Source organism: Ciconia boyciana, chromosome 6, assembly GCF_034638445.1.
Source record: "Ciconia boyciana chromosome 6, ASM3463844v1, whole genome shotgun sequence".
Taxonomy (NCBI): Eukaryota; Metazoa; Chordata; class Aves; order Ciconiiformes; family Ciconiidae; genus Ciconia; species Ciconia boyciana.
This window is the reverse complement of record NC_132939.1, coordinates 42,758,286-42,784,037: the sequence shown is the minus strand read 5'-3', so window position 1 is coordinate 42,784,037 and position 25,752 is coordinate 42,758,286. Positions and strand designations below refer to the sequence as shown.

The 25,752-nt window shown below is 45.9% G+C and overlaps 1 protein-coding gene across 1 annotated transcript in view; it reads left to right on the top strand.

Annotated features, from left to right (window-relative positions):
* The first annotated feature begins 13,488 nt into the window (after window positions 1-13,488).
* The window catches only part of EGLN3 (egl-9 family hypoxia inducible factor 3), a 35,430-nt gene continuing 23,166 nt past the window's right edge, over window positions 13,489-25,752 (top strand). The window contains exon 1 of the mRNA XM_072864869.1: window positions 13,489-14,239. Within this exon, the coding sequence (XP_072720970.1) occupies window positions 13,883-14,239 (357 nt within the window). The 5' untranslated portion in view covers window positions 13,489-13,882. The remainder of the gene's footprint in view (window positions 14,240-25,752) is intronic.

The window sequence follows — 25,752 nt, the reverse complement described above, 5'->3', positions numbered from 1 at the left end:
AGGAGGCAACAAGTGGCAGGTAGTCACAGAGGGTGTGGGCTAGGTCTGTGGAAAGCCGACAGGCAAGTGGCAGTGTCTTATGGTTTAAGCTCAAGAAGAAAACTATACTTGACTAGCTCTCCTATTTGGCTTTTGGTACATAAAATTTGTGAAGTTCACTTTTAGGATGTGGGTGTACTGCCTTTTTGAGTGGGGATGGAGAATGCAGTACTAACTTCTTTTGAGAGTAGGCGACAGTGATACAATATTTCCTTGTCTGAGTGGTTGTAAGGCTGCACCCTGGTGCTTATCTCTACTGCCTCTATTGTTCATCTCCTGTCTATTGTTATGGTTATCACTTACAATAAAAGGACATTGATTTACAAAACACTTGAACTTTATTAACAAGGTATTGTTGTGGGATGATGAAGTCAATTGAGAGCTCCATAGGAGGAAGGGGCGACTTGATGGAGTGTGATGTATGTATGGGCCAGTGGCAATGGCTTGCATGCCTTCAGCTCTGTAGCTCAGGGGCTATATTTCCTGTGGTTGCCAGCTATTCCCTACTATTGTTTCCAGTAGTTCTGTCTTGTGTTTCATTGTCTGGATTGCATCCAGCTGCATGTCTTTCAGTACTTCTTTGCCATTCCCAGAAGGATGCCCATACTAGATTGGAGCAGAAGTCCAGTTACTTACCATCCTCCTTGTGGCAGCAGTAGATGCTTCAGAAAAGTCCATAATAATAAGACACTTCTGGAGGGATGCTTTCCCAGATATGCCATCCTAACTTGCCACAGTCGACACCGTAGGATTTCCTGCTTCTGTTGGTGCTTTGTTGACCTCTGGACATAAGCTCACAAAATACACACTCATCACTCTTTTTTACCCTATGGTTCAAACATTCACCAGAAATTTTGTGAGGTGTAGAAAGATATAGCAGAAATTTGCTCCTTGAGGTCACAGGTGAACTGAAAAAAGAAAGAACAGATAATTGTTTCTAGTCCTTTTATTTCCCCACTTAAAAACATATATTTAAACCTTAATTAAAGTCTTGAAGCAAACGCTCCATTTAAGGCCTTGGGTGCTGAGTATTTTTTTCCCTACTGTGCAAGATCAGCGTCTTGTGAAACTTCTCCTGGGAATACTGAAGTAAAGGGACAGGGAAGGGTAAGCAGAGGAAGTATTTAATGAAGGATGTTAAACTATTCCAGACAGAATCCTTGAGGGAATATCTTTCAAGAGGAATCCCTAAGTGGCAGGAGACAAGCTGGGAAAATATGCAGCCAATATCTTTTACAGCCTTCTGAGAAGGGCTGGTAGAATAATACGAGGAACGTTTTCCTTTCTTGCCACATTCAGTTTCTTCCTCTGTCCTGTGCTGGCAAAGTGTTAAGCATCCTGTAAAACAATGCCTTTAAATACATGAACGTTAACAGATTTCTATGGCTATAAGCCACGGGACTGAGTGTGGCTACCTCCAGCGAGTAGGCTTCTGCCAAGCGACATCTCTGGCTCCCTCCCCTCCTCTGCCTGTCCCACGGTGGCTCATCACCGCGTGTCTGTGCTGGGAGACCAGAGCGGACCTTCGGCGGCTGGAGCAAGCTCCTTAGAGCACCGTAACATTACAGCGTACATATTGCCGTTGCTTCTATCCCCTAAATAAATACTGCCATTATACATTCTTCTTCTATCACATGGCAAGATAGGCAGAGCATAACCTGAAACCTGCATGGCACAATCCACTACTCAAGTCTGTGTCTGAACAAAAAAGGTGGGTTTCTGATATATGCACAAGGCAAGTTTACATATCTGTGACTGCGTTTGTAGCAGACCAAAAAAAAAAATCCTGTTCTAGTTCAAACCACATATATTAGCTGGGAAATAATGTAATTTAATTTCTGTAAGCTATCTTAGATGTCTTTTTCCTCAGTTGCTTATATGTGTGCATCACATTTCATACCACACATTCATTCACGTAACATAATCAATGAGTGAGTTTTGTGTGCACCTATCATATAATTTACTCCTCCACTTCTCTATATGATGGCATTACAGCAAATTAGTTTTCTCATACAAATACTGCATAATACACTTCATCTGGTTTAAATATGTTTTATTAATGGATTGAATCGCATGCTTTAAAAAGATCAACAAATTATCATGTACTGTATCACTAAAGTGAAAATGCTGCCATCCCCAAGCACAGTCTTTTGCTCTTGCATTCAGCCTATGCTTTTGGCAATAGTAAAGGTGCCTTTTGGGGTTATGTGAGGATAGAGGAGGCCACTCGCTGGAAATTATTGAACTGTTTTAAAAGAGGATTTTAGTGAGTTTGAGGAACGTTATGATCCATTTTCAGGAAACTGGTTTTTTTTTGTTTTTTGTTGTTGTTGTTTGGTTGGTTTTTAGATAGTGGAGAATCAGAAAAAAAGGTTGTCTGAGAGGAAATGGGAGATGGTTTGGAAGCAGGTGAATGAGCTGGAGGAAAGATAGGATCCCCACATTTTCACTCATACCTGTCTTCATCGGCTGGGAAGGTAATGGCCAGAGATGCTCACTCAAAATTTAAGTACAGTAAACATTACTTTGAATTCAAGGTTATATTGTTCAGGAATTTGACAGAGATTAGTGTGAGTATCAAATGTTTAGCTGAGTTTTCTTTCTTGTGGAGTAATAAAAGTTCAGGCATCTGAGTGAGATTTTGGGCTCCGCCTCTGTGTTAGGGTTGGACCTGGACCAATGCTGGGCTTTCAGACAATTCATTGTACTTGTTTTTTTCCTCTCTGTCCAAGACAATCCATGGCTTCCTCTCTGCACCTTGCTGACCACGTAGTTCATGTTCATTGACAGGGAACAGAAGCAGGAGTGTAGCAGCTCTTAATATAAAAAGCCTTTTAAGATCATTGCGACTTTGAATTATGGACAGCAGCATTCAAAAAGTTTACCAGACACTTGACTGTTGAATGTGAGAAGACCTGCATTCAGGTGGCTGTGTCAGTGTCAGTCACCACTTCCACTGCTCTGATGTGGCCCACTGGGAAGGGTTTGCAGTACCAGAAAGGAGAACGCCAAATTATCAGCAGGATGGGCCAGTGCCAGGTAGATATGGGCACACTGCACACACGTCTCTACTAGAGCAAAGTAAAGTCTCACGGCATAATTCCTGTGCTTAGACCAACACTTCTGTGATGATTGCATCGCTTTCTCCACCGTGATCCTGCAAAGCAAACTTATTTTCCCTGACTTCTAAGGCCTTTTGAAAATCACTGTGGATCCTGAAGCACAAAATAATATATAGCTTAGCTATTATACATCTAAATATACATGCATACAGAGACCCCAATCTTATCTATGTTCTTTGCTTCTTAGTACATAAGTTTACTTTCATCTGCACTAAAATGTGTGTTGTTGATACGAGACAGGCTAATGGGATGATCCACTTTTCTCTGTAGAATCAGCCTATCCTTATCATCGATGCTGTAATTACTCCTGGTCACATATTTAATAATACACATACACTCAGAGAGCTTGTTGCTGAAATAGCAGCTTACTTATAAGATGATCTTTAAAATGTTGATTTATCTTTTCTGTCTTTCATGGAAAAAGCATGGGAGTTTTTAACAGAAATGCTGAGGAAAAAAGCAACATGAATCGATCCACTCTGTGATCAATAGATTATAATATATTGAGATTCTGGCCTCTAGAAAAGCAATAACGCTGCCAGAAGAAATATGCATGTTTTTCCTCATCGAGACTTTACTGAGGTCACATGCAAGACTTCAATAGGCTTTTCATCAGGCAGTTTGTTCTTACATGTAAAAGGCAGAGTAGCTCCTGGGATATAACATGGCCTTAAGGACAGACTCCTAGGCCCCCAGGATAGACTCGTACCTAGAGCAAGCCTAAAAAAATCAGTGTAACCAACCTCTCAAATTACAACGCAATGTGGCACAGATCTCTTCAGGTGATTCCTCACCCCCAAGCCAGAAGGCATAATCATGTAATAATTCCTAGGTAAGTGAGGGTGTGGTCATTTGCTAAAATCTTTGTTTGCAAAACATAAACAAGTTTTTCTTCCTTAAGGAGGAGAGAAAAGGAACAATTTTAAGGCTGGTTTTTTTCTTATTCAGGTCATAACGTCAGACCATTCAGAGCACAGCAGTGCAGATAACAGCTCAGATGAAGCTTCCATTCACCACCACACAATGGGGAGACAAGCTTAGTCATGGGTGTTCTCCGAGTGTTTTTCTCTTCCTTCCATACACCCAGAAAAAAAAGATATTTTTCTCTGAAAACTGTTAAAGAATTAATCATGTAGAGGCTCACTTACCATAGTCATAAAGCCTTGAACATGTGCCTAGCTGCTCCAGTCTCTGGATACGGCAATTACCTGGTATCTGCTCAAATTATCTTAAGTCAAGGTAAGTCTTCACTGAAGATATTAGCTGCTCCCATCTGGTTTGGGCACCCACATTCCCAGAAGTGGTGTTGCTCTGTGATATCCAAGCTTGACTTCCCTTGAGGTTGCTATTGAACCTCCACTGGGTTTTTGGCAGTAAACAGCTAATTCCTTTCTGACTTGCAGATCCCCAGAAAGGCAATGAAGGAACTGCGAAGTGGGATTGATCTGTTTCTTAAGTAAGAATGACATTTTGAACTGAGCCTAATTACTGCAATTTCTGTGCTGGAAAGGCAGCTCAAAAGATCCCTCATGGAAAAAAGTTTACGTTGTGGGACAAAAATGTCCCTCTTCAAAAGCAGATTATGGTCACCATGTCTAGGAGTTTTATTTGGACATACCAGCATCCTGACTTGCTAACATTTCATAGTCAAACAGACAGTGAAAGAAAGGATACCAAGCCTCTATAGACAGATATTGGAAAACATGAATTAAAGTCAATTCATCCATTGTAAGAATTAATTAGGAGTAACTGGATCCTTGCTTTGGCCACAACATGAATTTTAGGAGCACTGGCTTGTCTACCAAATGAATGCTTTAAAAGTATATGAATTAAATAATAAATAAAATCAGCATTTTAAATAAATGGTGACATCCTTTGGTTATAATACTTTGCATTCTTTTTGCTTTTATAACTAATTAGCCAAGACAGTCATTCCACTAGGTCTTTCTCCATTAAAAACCCCTTATCTAGCAGTTAAATCACCATATTGTGCCTGCAACACACAGGTTCCTTTTCAGTTTTCCCATAGGACATTGTAAACCACAATTAAAAAATAATTTCAGTGCTTATGAGAAAAGATATTTACCGTACCTTTTTTTCCACGATACTTTAAAATCCTCTTAAGAGTCTGCTTTTTCCACACACTACATGAAGTCTTGGATTTTCTTTTCTGCACTGCCTTGTGAAAGGTTCACTGCGTAAAGATACTACTGGCTCGGTGGAAACAGCAAAGGATGTTTGAAAAGGCAAATTTTAATTACAAGTGGTGGGGTTTTTTTCCTGAGGTGCATGTGGTTTGTGAAAGGTGACATCGTTTGGCCAGCAAAGAGAGTGGGAACCCCATGTCGGAGATGGTAAAGCCGTGTCCACCCTATTCAAACACCAGGACACGGACTTTGAGGTTTAAGAGGAATAATGTAGCATTTGCCCAACATGAGCTGAAAGCTGTGCAAGTGTGATTGATAGCTACCGTGAATTCTGCCCTTAATTTTTAACTTATGATAATCACCTAATACCATTGATTTTTGTTGCTATTGTGAGGCTGGATAGCTTGTTATCAGCTCTTGAGGGAGAAAAAGATTAAAAGAAAAAAGAATTGCTTATCAGAAAATCAAATGTGTGAACAAGAGGTAGCCACCAACAAGATTCTCAGAAATGCATGTATCAAGATCTTAATTAAATTTTATTTACAAAAAAAGCAACTCGTATTTTAAATTGAACAAAGCATATGTCCTGCCATGAAGGTGTTTGGAACTCTGTACTGGACAAACTGACTGCAGTTTCGTTTTAAGCCTGGCACTACAACTATTTATATGTATAAATTATTAATTTTATGACTTGATATGAACATATATTTTACATTTTATGCAGCCAAAGTAATACCCAGGCAGTAGTCGCTCAGAATAACATCTGGCAAACATCTTGCAAAATAGATGAATTTTATTAGAAACATTAATTTAAGGGAGGAAAACAAATATTTGATATAAGTTTTATTAGCAAGCCATTCAGAAGAGAATTTAGGGAACAGTACTTTCGTGGTTCTGTGTTAGGAGGAAAAATTGCTTTAATTAGATATGGTAAGTGATCAATTCTGCATGCTATGATTAGGAGGACAGCTCTAGTAATCATATATACAATAAGATGTCCAAGTCCATGAACATCTGTTCCTAATCGTCAGACTCAGAATACAGAAAAAGCTTACATTTGTATTAATTTTGTATCAGAGAAACCCAAACCCAAAATGTTTTATTGTGATCTTTATGCAAAAATGTCAACTCTACTTTTAATAAAATAATAAAAAAATAGCAAAGTATATGCCATATTTTCATTAACATAAAGGAAAAAATCTTTATGATACAGATAAGCATTTAGGTAGGCAGAGGTACCACATTATTTATGGCCTGGTTATACACAACATGTATAATCAGTATTTGTTAGACTTTTTTTTGACAGAATAATTATATTGGTACAACTACTGGTGTGGATATAATTACAGCAATATGAATATGCCTTATATTTTATAGGATTTATTCTCCTTGCAATGCAAAAAATTCTATATGCTAGTATAAAGCACCTTTGTAGGTATATAAATGCACCACTACTTGTAGGATAGAAAAGAAAGGGCAGAAATACACTGCTTTAATTGTCTTAAGTAATCTAGAGGAAGACATTCTGACTTCTCACTCAGGCAGTTTAAAAAAATCTTGTTTTCTGTTTGTTTGTTTAACTTGGATCATACCATATTCTAAAGACAAAGTGGAGGACCGTAATTCCTGAGAGGTAAGGCATGAGAGTTAAAATGTATACTCGGTGAGCCCCTCAAAAATTTTCCAGTAGTAGGCAGGGACTTCCTAATAAAAAGGCAAGGAGATGAAAGATAAAGCAGTGTCACCACTCACTCATATTGAAGACAATGTTTTTGTAGCAATATCGATCAGAAAGATGTAAGAAGAACCAGAATTCTGATTTTCTTCCCTTATAAGGTCTTCCGCTGTTCTCTGTTTCAGCAACTTTAAAAAAAAAAACAAAAAAAACCACAACAGAAAAAAAACCCAGCGACAAACTAACCCAGACGACTCTACTATCTTACGGGCATTTCAGCGGGACAGTAACTGCTGAAAGCCAACTGTAATTTTCACTGCAAGCTAGAGATTTCCCAGAAATGAAGTTTGGCTGTACTGACAATTGCACAGTGGAGGTTTTAATTATAAAATCCAAATAATAATTTTGATCATTCATTGACAAATAGAACTGGAAAAGTGGAAAGTCTGATCCCTAAAATGGTCCCTTTTTTTTTTTTTTTTTTTGAGAAAGGGGATTTTTGTTTACATCATATACTTATTTCTTGTTTTCCTTGGAAGCTGTGGGAGAACTAGAAGTGTGAAAACTCAACAACTGCATATTTTAAACACTCTGTTTCTGGCTTTCTTCTTCTTCATCTATATTGATGTTAAATGATCACTTAATGTCTTTGAGAAAGAAAAGACACAGGAAAGATTTCGAAGCCTGGTCCTTTCGGTAGAAATCTCTTTAATGTTGAGAACTTTGATTTCTGGTCTGTCAAAATTTATGTTTCTGCAGACTCGAAATCCTTGGTAATGCAGCTAACTCAGCTATGGCTCCAGTCTTCTGATCGGTGGGTTATTACTTTCCTAGACAGATTCTCTATTTTATTACAATGCACCATTCTGGGCAGACTTATTTCTCTGTCATTGAGATTTACTGTTTAATCCCAGAAACACTGAGGTACACTTGATAGCAAAGGATATGGTTTCTGGGGAGGAGTATCTATTTAAAAAGAAAATCAGTTTTAAGGTAATCAGAATGTTATTTATGGTAATTTTCTATTTCCTTTCAAATGCAAGTACTTGCCCTAGGTGTAGTTCTTAACTTAGCACTCCAAATCAAACAGATAAGACAAACCTCTCTAAAACATCGAAATATATATATGGATGTCTGTACAGTCAGATTCCTAAAAAGATGTTAACAACTTAAAAATCATTGAATCTTAGTTTTACAAAAATCTTATACTACCAAAGTTTACTGCTTTGCCTTGTTTGTGCTATTTATTTACCACATTGAACTTCTGTATACATAACGGAAGTCTTGATAGTTGCCTTTTTTTCCTCATAGCCATACTTACTTTCAAGTTTTTGATAGTATGATAGTTGATAGCTATAAAATTAACTGCTAAATGTCAGACCATCGTGCATTAATTGCATTTGTTATGCAACTTTGAATGCTCCACTTGCAGTCTGCTCTCTTGCTAACTCCCTGCAGGACAGTTTTGAACAAGCCACGGCTCTTCAAACAGCTGACAGAATGCCACAAGCATCCATTCCTCCAGAAGAGATGCACAACAGGCCAGTAAAAGCCGCAAGTTCAAGGTTCGGCATGTCTCGGGGACTGCTTGAACAGAATAGGGGCACTTCATCCCATCAGGGAGCTGGGAATCTCACTTCCCAAAGGGCCGTTTTTACACCTAAAAAGCTTTAGAAAAACTTTGAGAAAACACTCAATTGTCGCTGACGCTAGCTGAGCTCCCTTAGTGCTAACAACATTTATAGCGTTGGTTTTTCCCAAGATTAGGATTTGGAAGATACTTACTGGTGCATCAGTTAACGCATGTTACCAGCCTACTACCAACAGGGCAATCTTTAGCAGATGTTAAGCTGAGTCAAAGCCTACCCTGAAGTTTTATCACGTTAACTAACTTTGAACCCTAGTGCAGGCCAGATGACTGTGACAGTGAAGGTACCAGCGAGGGCTGAGCTATCAAACCTTCAGCCCTGCCCAAAGAGGTCAGTCCGGTGGTTCCCATCCTTCCAGCGGGTCTCATGGGACCTGACCCAAGACAATTCAACTCTCCGACCTGGCAGACAATGACTCTTCCTTTATTGTTTTGCTCAGGATTGCTTTTCTGCCACCTTAGCGAATGGGATCGGCTGTGGAGGAGTCCAAAGTGTGCCAAAGCAAGTGCAAAAAGGGGGTGTGGGGGCAAAGCCGCTGAACAAGTTGCTAGATCAGCTCAAGCCGTGACATGTACCTTTGCCCTCACACCTGCTTTCAGTATGACATAATATTAAGGGTGCTGACAAAGGAGCTCCGGCAAGTCTCGCTGTTGTAGTCGGAGGAGACATTACACCAAAACATGGCTGCTTTGCTGCTCTACCAGGAGTTGCTGCCTGCACAGCAGGCAGAGGAACGGCGCAGGTGCCGATGCCTGAGCTGCTTCCGTGTAAAACTAAGCCCCCAGTGAAGGTGGGTTTAAGGCTCTGGGCTTTGCACTTTTGAAATGGCTGCGGCAAAACCACACATTCCCCTCTGTCAGCCCTGCAGAGGAGAGGTCCAGCAGAGGGGTGGGAAGGGCAAGGTGGGGTTAGTGACCTCTTAAGCAGGCATGGCAAGATTTGCTAGCGGTGCTGTGTCATCCCCGTACAAACACTGCCTGCCCCTCGGCGAGACGGGTTGGTATAGCCATAGCAACATCGTCAGAAAACTTCCTTCTGTAGGCAGAGCTTCAATTAGTGTCTAACTAGATCGTGAGACATCAGCTCTTCATCACGTTGTGAGGTATTAAAAATACTATTTTTCAGTTCTCACTGATATAAAGAATACTCTTCCCCTTTTCCCTTTCTCTCTCTGGGGCCTTTGCAATTCAGCTCTTGGCACTGAAGTGGTCTGGCTTTCTGAAAGGAAGAATCTGAAAACAAGACTCAAAATGTTTAAAACTCTCTGCTCTAAAAAGCGTGAAGCAGTTCGTCTGTAAACTCTGCTGTCAACAAAAATACATTAACATGTAACAAGGTATCCGGGCTTTACTGACACTTACCAATTGCCCTTGTCCTCTAGAACAGAACCTCCTTAAACTCATTCTGCCAGCATGATAATGTCCTGTTTTAGTGTACTGAACTCTGTTAAGTACCATGGAGGCAGGTGCAAGCAACAGGTACACAGGACTCAAAAGAGTTTTGAAAATAAGATTCTAGGATGGAAAATAAGAAAATATAGAATTATTTTTAGAAGGGAAAATAAAAGTTTCTACAGTGTAAGGATAAACAGAGCTTTACATGGCAGAAAGATCGCTCATATATAATTGAGTGATGTAGGATTTTTAGTTAAAATGTGGTGACGCCTTTCATGCCTGTGACACACAGCACTGTAGACAAACTTTGTGCATGTCCAAAGGTGCAGGTGACATTGTGAATTGCCTTATTTCACACCTTCATGCCTTTATTCGTGACCTGTGCAACACTCTTATATTGTACGTGCTACCATAGCTTTGTTTGGGGAGCTGTGGAGCGGTCACAAGAAGTGCTTGGGAAGCTGCAATTTGCGGTCCTGCTCCGGCTCTGCTATTCCTCTGGGTGGTCCTTGTGCAGGATAGTATATATTGAGAACTGCTTTGACTCTTCTATCGGCAAGTTGATGACTTCGCTTGGGAGTTACTGCAACCGCAGCCCAGCATCTCTCCCCAGCTTCGGTACCCCTAAGGGGAATGAGAGAGCTCCTGCAGAGTGCTTGTGGGCTAGGCAAGAATTTGCCCTTCCTTGGTGATGATGAAGGTGTGTGACAGAGATTGTGATTGCTTAGGTTACAAACTCGTGCCAGTATAATGATACAGAGACTATTGCTGGGTGCAGACTGTGTGCGTGTGGAAAGAGTTGCTAACCTAAGCAATCACAAGCTCTGTCACACACCTTCACCATCATCACGCTTCCCACAAAAGTCAGGGGCAAACAGATGAACTAAAACAGCACCAGTAAATAAAAATAAAATCACTACTCTTGGGGCTTGTTTCTCCTGGTGTTTTACCTTCATGTGGAAAAGTAATGCATCTGACTGCTGCTGCAAATGCTAGGTGTGAAAAACACATCATGCTTCAAGGGAACAAGCACGTTGTCCACCAGAAAACCTGATTTGCCAGCAAAGGGCAGTGGATGCCCTCCTGGGGAAGACATGACTTACGATGCTTGTGGAGTAAAAGTATTTACAACTCTGTGAACATTGCGCTGCAAGTGGGGCTGTGGACTCAGATTTCTAAGACACATTTCTAACTCTCTAAGGTGGCTTTTTCTGATGCAGGTATACCTAACTCATAATTTCAAACTCTCGAAAGGAGAAAAATAGAGCTGTAATGACCAACTTCAGCTACAGCCAGAAGATATCTCTCTCAGCCCTCGACTTGTCAAAGTGGCAGCATTACACTTGATAAAAAGGCTAGATGTTCAGAGTCTACAAATACTTGACTCTGGCACAAGACCGTGCGCACGCATGTAAGTGTAAACAAGAAAGAGGGGGGCAAATCCAAGAAAAATCGAAGGATTTTGGCACATCATGGCTTTTACACGACAAAAATGTGTGAACAGTACAACAATGCAGTGATAATGTTTCCTAATGTATCCAAATTTCACAACATTGATATTTTGCAGTTGAATTAATCTTGCCTCCCTCGCTGATTGTTATAGCTGCCCTTAGCTTACCATGCCTGCCTGATTTTTCAGAGAGGCATTGAGGGATTAATAAGATTCAGAATTGTATCTTATTAATTATAACCACACTTTAATGTGAAGTGTGTACCTAAATCAAATAAAGTCCTTTGACAATCCGTGTCTCTCCGCATATGAATTTATCTGATGGAAAAGTTTTGCTTGGCTCTCGACAGAGCTGTCAGGGAGTAACTTTAGAGGACTAGACCTGTGCTTCGTGTTATGCACCGGGGCGTGGATACTGCTGCACTCAAGGAGAACAAACGTGGGGTACGTGACCGGCTCCTGCATGTGTCGGGGCCTGGAGTTCGCAGCTCAAGCAGCATCGGCAGCACGGACTGCTTGTAATCCTGGCGGGATTCGCGACTTGAGGGGGAAGGAAATGCCCAGCGTGGATTTTGCCTTTTTTGGGAGTGGAATGTGCCGGGTTCCAGCTGAAACGCGTGTCACTCCCGTGCCGTGACCTGCCGCTGTGCCGCAGCGCGGGACCCGCCGCACGGCCGGGCCGGGCTCCGCGCAGCCCCGCGCCCGCTGCGCGCCCCCGGCTGCCTGCGCGGGGCTCCGCCGGTGCGTGAGCGGCCTCCCGCGGGACGCGGCCTCCCGCGGGGCACGGCCCCCGGACACACGCACACGCGCTCCCCGCGTCCTGCGGGGTCCCAGGCGGCAGCCGAGCCCGCGCTGCCGGCGGCGGCGGTGCTGGCGGGGGGGCGCGGGTCCCGCGGGGCTGCGCGGGACGCGGTGCACGGCGCGCGTGGGACAGCACCGGTCGCCGCCGTGCAGGACGGAAGCCCTGGTCACACGGGCGGCTGCGGGGTGGCGAAATTAGAGGGGAAGGGGATGCCGGTAACTTGAGTGACAGCGAGGCGGGCACGGACGCCTCGTCCCGCAGGGTTTCCAGCCTGGCCTGGCCGCAGACAGCGTCTCTCCGCAACGTGTCTTTGCTCTCGTTCTGGTTTCTGTGGAGGCTTCGCTTGTTTGTTTAGCAAGTCGTGGGCATGTTGTGTGCGTTGTCAGCGCGGCCGAGTAGTTACTTGCTTTTTGCTCTTCATGAGGCATCTTTAATTGAATGCGTGGTGTTCAGCCGGGGACAGACTGAAGGGCGACAGCGGGATCGTATTTCGCGGCCGGCCGGTGCAGGGACGGTGTTACCGAGACACAGTTACGCCAGGGAAAGGCGCGTTTTCGCCTGGAAGCGAGGAACGAAGTTTGTCACGGTTTGACTCAAGTTGTCTCAGGGCTGCGCGAAGTCGCCGACAGTCCGGGAGGTGTTTCCTGCCAGCAGAGCCAACCAACCTGGCAGGGGTAAATAACTAAGGGAAGTGCTGTTTTGTTACATAAACGTTTAAAAACCAGTGCATTCCTCGCCCAGAAAAGCTGTACCTGCCGCCTAACGAAACACTTCCGTCTGGTGCTGAAACTGCCACTGCGGGAGGCGGATCTAAGAGGCGGCAGAACCGCGGGGGGGGCACTTGCGAGCCTCACTTGGACCGGTCCAAGAGCCCCGGAGCCCCGGCCCGGCGGAGCAGGGCGAGGCGGGGTGCCGGTGCTCCCCGGCCCGGCTGCGGGACGGCTCGGCGGGGCCGGGGGGGCCGCAGCGCCGCCGACATGCCAGGGGAGAATTCCTCAATGGCGCTGGCCACGCCCACTCCCGGGGAGGCGGGGCTTGCGGGACCGCTGGCCACGCCCTCCGCGCGCACGTGTGGAAGCCCCTGCCACATGTTCCCCCAGGGCTGGCCACGCCCCGCGGCAGCCGGTTGGCTGCCTGCGCTGTGGCGGGCGGGGAGTGGGCGGGGCGAGCCGCGCCGCGCCGCGCGGTGCCGTGCCGTGCCGGGCGGGCTCCACCCACGTGCGGCGGCGCCGCGCGAGCGGGCGGCGGGGCGAGCACACATCCCGCACGTAGCCGGCGTATTAATCAGCGCGGGGCCATCTGCCGCCCCGTCCATAAAGCGGACGGGGGCCGCCAGGCGCGGCGCCTACACGGCCCCGGGGGGTCCCGCACGCTGCTCGGGCGGCAGCGGCAGCGCGGGGCTCCGGCAGCACCGCCGCCGCCGCAGCGCCGGGCCGCGGAGCGCAGCGCAGCCCGCCGCGGCGAAAGTTTTGCCTCGCCTCGCCTGGCCCCGCGACGCGGCGGAGCCCCTGCCCGGCTCGGCCTGGAGCCGGCGGCGGCCGGGCGGGCATCGCCTCCCGACGCGGGCGCCGGCAGGGCAGCGGCGCGTCCGTCCCCGCAGCGCCATGCCGCTGGGGCACATCATGAGGGTCGACCTGGAGAGAATCGCCCTGGAGTACGTCGTGCCCTGCTTGCACGACATCGGCTTCTGCTACCTGGACAACTTCCTGGGGGAGGTGGTGGGGGACTGCGTCCTGGAGCGGGTGAAGCGGATGCACCGCGACGGGGAGCTGGCCGACGGGCAGCTGGCCGGCCCCAGCCGCGGCGTCGCCAAGCGGCACCTCCGCGGCGACCAGATCAAGTGGATCGGGGGCACGGAGGAGGGCTGCGAGGCCATCAACTTCCTCCTCACGCTGATAGACCGGCTGGTGATGTACTGCGGGAGCCGGCTCGGCAAGTACTACGTGAAGGAGCGATCCAAGGTAAGGGGCCGCGGGGCCCCGGCCCGCCCGCCGGCCCCCCGGCACCGGCTCCCGGCTGGCCCGGCCCGGCCCGCTTCGCGTCTCTCGCTGGGACCTGGCGGAAAGTTTCCACGGGCTCCCCCCGCCGTGTCGCGTCCTCGCTGTCCGCGGGCGTCTGTGGCTTCGGCAGCCCCGCTGGGCTGTCCCCTCGGCACCGCTCCGGGTGGCGGAGGCGCCGTGGACTGCCCAGGGGACGCCCGCGCCGGGCAGCCGCTCGCCAGCCCTGGCCGGCGGCGGCGGAGGTCTCGCTAAAAACGCGGCAGCGGGGCTGCCCTCTGCGGGTCCCGCGCCCGCCGGTGCCGGCAGCGCTCCGGGGCGGCTCGCCGCGCTGCCCCGTGCTGGTTCTTCGCCGGGCTCCTCGGTTGCCGGACCCCGGCCAGGCCCTTGCCTGTACCCCCGTGTGCCATCGGGGACCACGTCGCAGCCGACGGGGGGGGGGGTGCAGGCGGCACCCCACTTCGCGGCGGTGGGGCCAGAGCCCGGCTGACCCCGCGGCCGGCTGCTGCTCGCCCCGGCTGCGGAGAGCGGGGACCGCCAACGCGGGGCGTACCCCGCCAGACGAGCCTAGCCTTGACCATGACTTGCCTTTGGAGGATTGTTCCAGGTGGAGGGAAAAGCTCCCTACCCCCTCCCTGCGCACGAACACGGCTCGGATCCGGTTATTTGGTTGTTGGTGCCCGTGTGATAGTGTTACCCGAAGTAGTTTCGAGGGTCCAACTCACGCCCGGGTCCTACAGCCGAAGAGGTTATCGTTATTGCGTTGGGCATGTGGCGCAAAATAAGGGATGCTCTGTTTGAGCACAGCAAACTTTTTTTTTTCCTGAAGGGGAGAGGTTTTTTTTTTCCTAGGCTTTCTTGCTCAGAAATGGAGAGGACACTTGTATTGTAGGACACTTGTATTATAGGTTTCTTTCCCGGTAAATTTTATTTGCACTTGTAATGTCATTACTTCAGTTTGGGATAACTTGGCTTTTCTTTCCTTGTCTGTTTTGCTGTGGCAAAGTGGACCGGCTTGGAACTAAGTGTGCTCCGTTGTCCCAAATGCTGAAAACATCCCCATTTCTTTATTTCTGACTTGAATTCTGTAATATATAGCACGTTTTCAAAACATCCACTTCTTTTAGGGATATGCCAGAAATAGAAACGATGAAACTTTAAAAAAATTACAAAAGTGAAAAGTTAGGCATTTCTTTTGGTCCTAACTTGCACTGAACTAAGGGGACGTGTGAGTGGTGCTGAGATTTTTTTTTTTTTCCACAGAAAACAAAGAAAACAGTATGGTCATGTTTACCAGTTGCTTGGGAACACCTTAAAACCTGTGCATGCACACCTCCACCCCCCCCCCCCCAGCACACTTCCACACAGTGGTGGGAATAATAAAAGGTTGAAACATTGCTCCTGTGCTTAGCTCCAGTGAACTACTGATCATCAGTTCCGCTAAAGCTTGGATAGGTTTGGTTTAAAATGTGAGTAGACTGGATTTCACTTATTCCTGGTGGGAGCCTGGTGCTAGGAGGTAAAAATAACCATTCTGCTTTGGCATGCATTTAAGGTCATCCTAGTTCTTTCTCTGGGTGACTTCTGTTTGCCTGATTACTGCTGAAAGTGCATTGCTGGCCACCAGGAGGGGAAAAGACGTCGGGGCTCACATTGAAGTTGGACTGGAGTGAAAGGAGGTGGTCCAGCATTTGTACAAGATATTTGGAGAAAGAGTCAACTGGATGCCTGAAGGCTGTTGCCACTGGTTGGGGAGAAGAGTCTTTTGGGGAGTGACCTTGGGTTGTAGAGATGATTTTAAAACTGAGTTGTGGTGTTCTTGCAGTCATTTTTGTACAAACAGTAATAACAGACAGGACATAACTTGTCTTCTAAATAGATACCAAGCTACTTGCTATAAAGAGACTTTTGTCCCTTGTGCGTTAGTGTGGAAGGTGTCAGACTCCAAACAGCACATGGAAGTGCTATGCAACAGTCCAGGACTGAAAGGTACTCAATATCGTTTGCAGAACTAAATGCAGAGGAATTTCCATCAGAATTAATAGTAACCCATCCCTTTATTATAATAATAAGTACCACGGATATGTGAGGCCCTGGAATAGCAGCTGCCATCTGTAACTGAGATGTGGGACGCCTTCAGTAGGAAGATTATTCCTGTGACTAACCAACTGACTACTACAGTGCATGCAGGTTCCCACGTCACCTATAGACATTTCCCTTCCACCATCAAACCTGCCCGTTTTGCTTATCTTCTAAAGTCTTGTGAATGCATACACAAAAATCCCAAATTCAAATTCAGTGTATTTATTTTACCTCCTAGATTATACACATAAATGGATGCCCAGAAAAATTACATGGCTTAACATTTGGAGGAGTGTGGGGTGTTTGTGACCAACTGGACCAGAACTTCTTAGCTGGACATGTGCTATTATAATTTATTGTTTTGGGATATAGGTATTAGATGGGGCTAAGAGTCTAGAGCAATTTGTTTAAAGTGTAAGCCTTTGGCTACATGGTAACTCCTCTTGTCATGGAAATGAATCTATGTAATATCAGCCTCATCATTCTTTAGAAGTTTATGCTTTTAAAACAATAGTATGACTTTAATCTTCAGCCTAAGTGTTGGAAGAGAGGGAGATGTTTGCTTAGTAAATGAACTTCTGTCAGCTTACTGTCTGCTTAGTGTGATGTGCTTCGTGGTTTTTTGTAGCTACACAAACATAAGAAGACAAGAATGACTTTCGTCCAATAAAGGAAGCTTTCCTTGTAGCTACATGAGAAAAATGAGTCAGGATTTTGCCGTTTCCAAATGACTTCCAACAGCATTACAAGAAAGTTAAGATTTCATCAAAGAGAATGGATGGAAGTAAAATTTTACAAGGGTACTAGATACTCTGAAGAGCTGTTGGTTGACATTTGAGGGCTGATAATGAAATGTAACCTTTCATCTTTGCAGACCAGTGATCCAAATCCATCTTTGGAATAAGTCATATGTAAAAATATTAGCTGACATGGTTAAATGATCTAAATAACCAGATAACTTTCTTCTAAAGGACTCTTCTGTTGACAGACCCAATGCTCTGCTTGTTGGCTTCTTCATTGTCCTCAACTAGTTTCCATTTCCTAGTAAAATAATACCATGGTTGCCCTTTTGTAGCGGGTAGATAGCTAAGGATCTCACCAAGGCATCATTGACCCAGGCTGAGTCCTCTCCTCAGTGTGGGAAGATTCACCTCCCTGTGTAGAGGGACGCTCTGGCCTGAGGGCAGAGGTCAGTCTGGTTTTGAGGACCTGTCTCCACTCTGCTGGTGCTTTGATGCTTGGGGGAGAAAAGCTGGTGGGTGGTTTGGGCTGGGAAGCGAGGCCACAGCTTGGTCTCCATGGTCAGTCACCTGGAGTGCCCCCAGGTTAGGTGGTGCTCTGGGGACCACAGGTGAAAGGGTGATGTGCTGCAGCTTCTGACTCCTCAGGTCCCAAAGTCCCTTCTTGGGGTTAATTGGGGTTTGCGGGGGCTTGAGGGGATGGTGGAGATGATGCTGTCTGTAAAAGGTTGGAGCCCACTTGCAAATTAATATTGCTGAGGTGCAGAGGTGGCACAGGGGCCTGCCATGTGTTGTAAAATATTCCAGGAGGCAATTAAGAAATTTCGTAGGCAGTGAAATGTCTGCCCTGTAGAAAAATAATTCCTGTATTATAAATAAATAAATCAAAGCAACAACATTGGAAAAAAAAAACCCTCCCCGAAACAAGGCAGGAAAATACTCCAGAATAGAAGCCATTTGAGAAATTTCTCCTTCCAGACATAAGAGAGGACATTTTTTTCAAGTTAGAAGCTGCAGATGTGCCAGGTGCTGTGGAGTTTGGGATATCTGTCCCTTTGTCAGCCTCAGATGCTGCAGAGTCTGGGGAGCCTTGCGCTCTGGAAATCCGTCCTGTGGGGAGGCAGGGGATGGGGGCTGTCAGGAACTGGGTTGGCTGGCCGGTGTGTGGAAATGTTAAAGCTGCATTTGCAGTGGGATGCCTGGGTAGCTCCTCTGCTGCTGAGAGGCTGTGGCTGTTCCCCCTTTCACGTTTTGCCTCTGCTGGAGGAGGGCAGCTCTCCCCGTGGTCAGGCAGGGTCCCAGGGTGATGCCGTCAGCGCTTGATGTGCTGCCAGTGAGCTGCGTTGGTCCTCATGGGTGAGGGGTGAAAGGCACTTTGAACTGGTGTGGCCGCACTCTGCGTGGACTCTGCACCCCGTCGTGACAGCAGCGTGTCCCGCTGTGAGTCACTGGTATCCTCTTGTGTGCCTTCATGGGTTGAAATCCACGTCAGGGCTGCCTTTGGGGACCTTGAGCTCATCTTGTGCCTGCTGGACACCAGTGAGCCCTGCTGGTTAGAAAATAAGGCAAGAAGTCATAGTCCTAATAGCTGACCTGTGTTGAAGGAAGCCCATGTTTTAGCTCAGAACCCAACTGCTCACATTCAGTGTCAAGTATATAGCCTGAAGTTAAAAAAAGTGTTTTCAATATGAGATTAGTTAATTTAGAAGTCCCTGTGGGATGTGAACCCTCTTGAAAACTTGTTTCAAAATCTCTGTGGGCCTTCCACTTGTTTATGGAATGTTTTCTGCATCCTCCGCTTGTAGCCACCACACCTCCCTGCTCACTCCAGCCTGCTGGGCCCTCTCTGACTGTCGCAGGAGAAGGAGGTCTTTTCTGGTGGCACTTCATCGCTAGTGAGCGTTTGCTGAAAACCAGAGTGGGTCCTTCTGCCTACCACACGATGGGGTGTTCTTAGGTAGGTTTTGAAACACGGTCTATCTAGCAGGTTGTTACTGAGATTTCTGTTCCTGAAATGTCACAGGCTTGGGTTGAGTGATTTTACCAAGTCCCTCATAACTCAGGTGAGATATTTTTGCATTTATGTTTGAAGAAAGAAAAGCTCTGTTCTATAGCATTCAAATTCTATCCTTTGCAATTAAAACAGAGTGAAATGCTGCATTTTCTCATTTGAGGTGTGGATGTAGGGAGCAGGATAACAGAAAACTGGCTATAGAGCTGAAGAGCAATACTGCCTATAGAAATATACTGGTTTATTACATATTACAAAGGATTTTTGATACTTGCGTAGCAGCATGCCTTGCGATTAGTTTACAATGGGAGGTCTGATGAATACCACCATCCAGAAGAAATATGCATAATTTCTCTTTCTTCTAATCAAATGCACATGTTCTGGCATAATGGGTAAGTTCAAATCTGTTCTTCTGGCTGGCTGCCGGCAGAGTCCAGAGCCACTGGAACTGTAAATACAACAGACAAGTCGTTTTATGATATCAGACTGAGGAATTCAGCATTGGCACAGATCCTAGAGTGGTTGCTTTGGCTCGGTGTCAAAGCTGATGTTTATATCTATGTTTGTCAAGCAAGATTAGTTAGCCTGGTTAATTATACACAGGAATGTATAATTTTTACTTGACAATCAGAGCATTAAATGAGTATAAACCCAGGCATATTAGCACTTGTTTTTGTTCTTCGTCAAATTATTCTCAATGACTTTTTGAAACTTTCAAAAGATACTTCTCTGAAAGAGGCACTTGGAGAATCTTTCGGATTGCTTCTTCACTCAGCAGGGACAGGGTATTGGAGAAACGGGTCAATATTTTACAGACAGTGATGCACAGATCTGTAAGTGGCTTCAGAAGCATGGGTAGTCTCTGTGGAATGGTGTTTGAGCTCCTACTTGGGTGTTGAAGTTACAAGCAGCTTGAATTCAGTACCTGTTGTGTATCATCACTCTGAAGAACCTGACTGGTAGACTTGTTCCATGGTAGGCAGTGGCAAAAATGTGCTGTCTTCAGTGTGCGTTACACCAGAGCCTTTGGCAGCCAGGTGGTTGCTGTTGGTCCTCCTTTCCCTCTTGTGGAGAAGTCTGTAACCATCCAGCAACCTTTGTTACACCGCGTTAGGAGCCTGTCCGTGTGCTTTGCAGTCGTAGTCGCAGAGGAAGGCAGAAGATGGCTAATCCTGTAAGAGAAGGGAAATAAGTCTGAGCTCTCAGGCGATGTGAAGAGCAGAGTGGTCTGTTTATCCTGAGTTTGTGCATGTGTTTGTGGCATCAGGGCAGGTTACTTGGCTTTTTTAATATTGTTTGTAGTTTTGTGGTCAGGCAGTGCTTAATGAGTCTTATTAGGCTCTGGAGTTACACAATGATGGCAAAGCAGTGAGGTTTTCTGCAATCTGTCCCATACTGGTAGCACATTTTCCTTAGTGCCTTCCTATTCATTGCACTGGTACCAGTCCTTTCCAGTACCACTATGTCAGCTCTTAAAGCCAGAGACTTGCAGTGGTAGCCCTACCGGTGTGCTTGCCAATATCCCTATTACTTGCAAACCCTAAGTAAATACATGCCTCTCAGTTTGTTTTTGTATGAGGGCTCATTAAATGTCAATGTAAACCTTCCACAGCTGTGTGGGGAGGGACACTGTAATACAGGTGGCATTAATGCCTCTGGGTATGGGGAGTGTTTGTCCTTTGGACTGTGTACAGCATTGCAAGGCAGAGTATCCTTGGGAGAGCCACTGGGGAAAACAGCAAGATTCAGAGCTCAGTGCTCCCTCCTGCTGAGCTGGCATTTTGGGAGGGAGGGGAGCTGGTCCTTGCTATGAATATTTGTACACAGCCTTTTCCCAAGGTAATTATTAATGAATAATTCAGTTCATTACAACTTACTGCTAATAACAGTATACGTTTAAATGGAGATGCATTGATGGTCTCATCACTGATGTAGGGCAGCATGTACACAATAAAAATGAACTTGTTTCTTTGCATTAAGGATCCTAGCTGTCTGCGTTAAGCCCAGTGTCTTTATTTGATTTCACAGTAAACTCTTCTTTCTTTGACTTCCAAACTTACCGGGGTGGTGGCTCGATGTAATACAGCCTTACCCTGCATGTTGCTTTCTGAGCAATTTGCTTGATTTAGTACGTGGAAGTGTCTTCTCCCTCCTCTTTCTCCTATGCTGTACAGATTTTTTTTTTTCGTGAGGGGGTGGTGGTGGGGATGTTCAACAGTCTGTACTCCCTCAGCAATTCCTTTCCATGTGTGGAAGGGGCAGGATAGAGGGAGAAGATAAAGCCACAATGACCCAAACATGAATGCATTTTTAATCAGATGAAATCTTGATGTTTGCTGAACAGGCTGGACACACTTGGAAGCGATCAATACTTTTATCAAATGTTTCAAGATGACTTTTATGAAGTCAAAATACTTTTTTTTTCTTTGGAGGTATTCACTTTTTAAAAAGTTTTCTCCTGCCCCTGTTTCAATTGGATTGCCTTTTCCTGTTGTGTAATAGGTCGGGGGCAAGTGGTCCTTTGGCACCAGCAGGCCACATAGCGCTCATTCATCTTGCAGTGGATCGCTTGTGAGAATGAGGAGGTCAGGAAGGGAAGCCTGCGAGTAAGTGTTGCTGGTTTTAGATTTATGGAGAAGGAGGATGTGTGCATACCAACTCGAGGGAATTTGAAACCCTGGATTGGATTTATCATGACTGTAATCCTTCTGTCACAAAGCCGAAGACTGAAACAACGTTGTTAGAAAGCTGCCAGCAACACAAGACTCCCTAAGCTTCTGTGAAAAGGTTTTATTGGATTAGTAGAGGAGCTGTCGGGTAGAGGTGTTTTGGGAACTGCTTCTGTCTGGTACCTGTGCCTAGGGCAGCTGGTGGCCCCTGTGGTGGGCTCCAGGGTGAATAACTGATGCATTGGCACAGAACCTGGGGGGGGCTTGACAAAAGATTTTGATTGATGCATAGCATTACATAGCAATTTGTTTTAGACCTTTTATTGCTTTGAAAAGAGATGACAGGGAGTTGGCCAGAAAAGCAAGAAGGTCTCTAGCTGTTCAGGCAGTGCGGTGGAAGAAGAAAACGGATGAAGGAGGCTCATCATGCCAAGCAGACTATCTCCTACTGTTCACAGGCACATCATCCCATCAGCACACCACTCCTGACCATTCCTGTGAGTGATTTGGAGAGAGCTGTAAGCCCCATTTCCCCTCCATCATTCACTCACACATATGCATCTACTATCTCTCAGTGACAGAAAGGAGCTTTTCCCTACAGTCATTTTTCTCTTGTCATTGTGTTTTGATAAGATTAGTAGACAAAGAAACTTAGTGCCACCATGCAAAGCACTTAATAGAAAGCAGTTGATTAAACAAGCTACTTGTTGCTCTGATTCTTCACAAATAAAGTAATGCAAGAGATTTTGCTGACCATAATGGTTCTGTGGAGGCTCACTAAATGTTCATGCCACCGGCTTCCCAGTTTAAAATGAATAGCATAAACTGCAGGAGTACAGCATAGCACGCTGTCTGCACAGACTGGAAACAGTTTGTCCAAAGCTTTCTCAGCTGGAAATGGCAGGGTAGCCACGTCTTTTGCCAGACATCAGGGAACTGTATCCTACTTCGTAGCAAAAAAGATAACCATTTTGAATCTCGCATATATCTAGTTCATATGAATCCTTTGGTCACAATAGAGTCTTTTCTGTGCTTTGTTTTTGGACCTGAAAAACCAAACAAGAAATATGTTTGCATTTTTCTTGTCTGCAAGTCATAATAATAATTAATCATTTCTTATGTCATCTTGCACTGTAATTTTTTATACAAATTGATAAGGCAAATGTTTTTAAAGTTTTGGCCCTGGTTCAGCAATTCACTTAAGTACTGTTTTTTTTTAAAGGCTCTTTGAAATCAATGAGACTGAAGCACATCCTTTGGTGCTTGGCTTAGACTATGCTAGAACATGTTTAGAAAACTTCAGGAAAAGTTGCAGTGATTTCTTGTGCTATCCCTGGTCTTTGTCTACATTTTGTCTTAGATTTGAAATTCGGGCCAACTTTTACATGGTGTCTTGGGAGGGAGTAAGGAGCCTTACTTGATGGAAGTTATAGATAGCAGTTGTTACAATTTTTATCTGACCTTTGCAATTGACTGTCTTGTGGCAAACCTGTCTTATACCATTAACAGTAGCAGTTATTGCAGTAATGCATACAGGGAGATAGGTGTTAGTCAGTGCAGGCTGGGGAATGCCACCCTGAATGGGAAAAGCCTGGGGTGGGAGGCACTGTTGGACAGCGGGCTCAGAGGCGGTGGATGCTGGCATGGAGCCTCCTGACTGCCCCGAGGCTCCAGGGAGTGATGGAAGTCTCTTGCACACAGTCCCTCGCTGGACTACGCGGGTAGAAAAAAAAAATATGCAGAACCATGGGAACTTGGGAGAGGAGATATTAAAAAAAAAAAGGGGGAGGGGGGAAGTGTCAATTAGTCCTCAACTCGCCTGTTCCTAGGTTGTTAACAGTCTTAGGGTGTTGTGCTTGCTGCTGAAGACTGTATGTGTAACTGCACCTTCCCCTTCTGACTTCCTATAGGGAATCTGGTAGAAGCGGTTTGAGAAGTGGAAAAAGGAGAAGCTTCACTGTAAATGCTGTAACATGTCCTGCTGTTAAGGCATATAAACTGTGGCATACGACTAGATGTGCACAAATAGAACAGTCCCCCAGGATGAATCGATAACTCTGTTCTTTCCAGTATTCACCAATGTTTCCGCTTCCCTAAATTAACTTGTTCTCTGTCTTCCGTTGTCTGTGGAGCATGTGCATGGTGTCTCTGAGGCAGGCCAGCAGGAAGGGTCACTGCCTGGTTAACTGTTTTACAGACTTCCTCTTCACGGAGGAGCAATGAGGGGATTTGTGAATACCGGTCCTCATTGCCAAATTTACTGTAATTCAACATTTGATGGTGGTCAAAGGCTGAAGTGTCAAGGTTATGCATTTCACCATTTCATTTCTCAGTGCATAACTTGATGTCTAACTGGTGACCTAAAGGCTCAGTGCCAGTCTGACACTCTCAGTGATAATTTGTTGGCAAGGATGAAAATGTAGATGACTTGGTGTTTGTTTGTTTGTTTGCATTTAGATAAGATGTCTGCAACTGAAACAAGTACAATTTTTTTCTTTCTTAGTTTACTTTCTTAGTTTACTTAGTTTACTTTCTTTTGCTGGCACTTTGTTAAAAGCCTATTTCACTGCTTACCATCTGAGGAAGCTATTGCTGCTGATCATGAGCTGTATTAGTACAATGTCTTGGCTGCACTTAGGAAAGGCACTGTTTGTGCCAATGGTGACCATGGCTGTGGGCAGGCATAGTACCTACTTCACTGCCACACCTATAGCAGTAAATATGCATATATACCACTATAGCTCTGACTTGCCACCACACATCTGTACTGCCTTCCCCCTCTGCGTTTCCCACTGCAGAGAAGCACTTGTGCCCCCCACCTCTAGCAAAGCCAGCTGCAGCCCCTCACCAGGGGGTTTCTTACACCCACTCTTGCCACAGCCTGTCATGCCTGTGCAGCCACCATCTCTCATCTCCATCCCAGGGGACAGGAGGGACAGGGATGAGGGCTGCTTCCTCTGGCTGCCCAACCAGCTGGCATCCTGGGAGAGCAGCCCCTCCAGCTTGGCTCACCCCTGGCCGCCCCTGCGGGGGCTCCGAGTACATGCTGCTCTCATCACACGGGCTGCCAGAGAGGAAAGGTTTTCAAGAGGAAGAGGAAAAAGGAGGGAACAGAGCCAGAAAGACCACTCCATGCTTTCTGCATCCTCAGGAAACATCCTGAACCCACACCAGAGAGACCACCTCCCTGCTCAACAGTTGCTGTGCTTCCTGCAAAAACTACCTTAAATGCCGAAGAACATTATTACTTTAAGACCCAGTCCTGAACCAGGTCTTGAGAAACCTCCCAAGGGCTGTTGCTTCAGTGAGTTGCAGTGGGAATGGCTGGGTAAGGCTCCAGAGGGGACTGCCGTGAAGCAGAGCAGCAGGCGCGAACGGGGCCGGAGGGGAAGCTGGGGAGGACACCTTTCAGGCATGGCTGTGTCCCTTTGCGCGGCCACTGCCCGGCCGGCGAGCTGAAGCCCGTGGCGGTGACGCAGCCAGCCTATAGGGTTGGTGTCTTCTGTCAGGTGGTGGCAGCATAAATCCGTGGGAGAGTCTTGACCAGTGGAAAAAGTGGGAATTCAGCAGCCCGTGTTCAAATCTGGAGTCTGATGTTGCCTCCCAGCTGGGTTTAGGGCCAGGCTTCCTTGTCTATGGGCTGAGAGCTTTTGTGAATAGCTTTAAGATGTGCAAATGTAAGGCTGGAGCTCAATTTATTGTGTTCGTGCATGTCTGTGTTTATGCATGGTTTCTTTGTTCAGAGTTGCCTGGTTTCTGTCTACACACATCTTACTGGTGCAAGTACCAACTGTGTAGATGGTGCGGAGGGCAGGCACTACAACACTTGGAAGGATTGATTTATTTTTTTGCTAGTACATTTTTATTGCCTAACTTTAGAACAGGTGTATAGCTATGTTACTACAAAATCGCCTTGAATCTGAATAACTTGTTTCCCTTCCTGCGTGGAAAGATACTGTGTCACTGGATACGCAT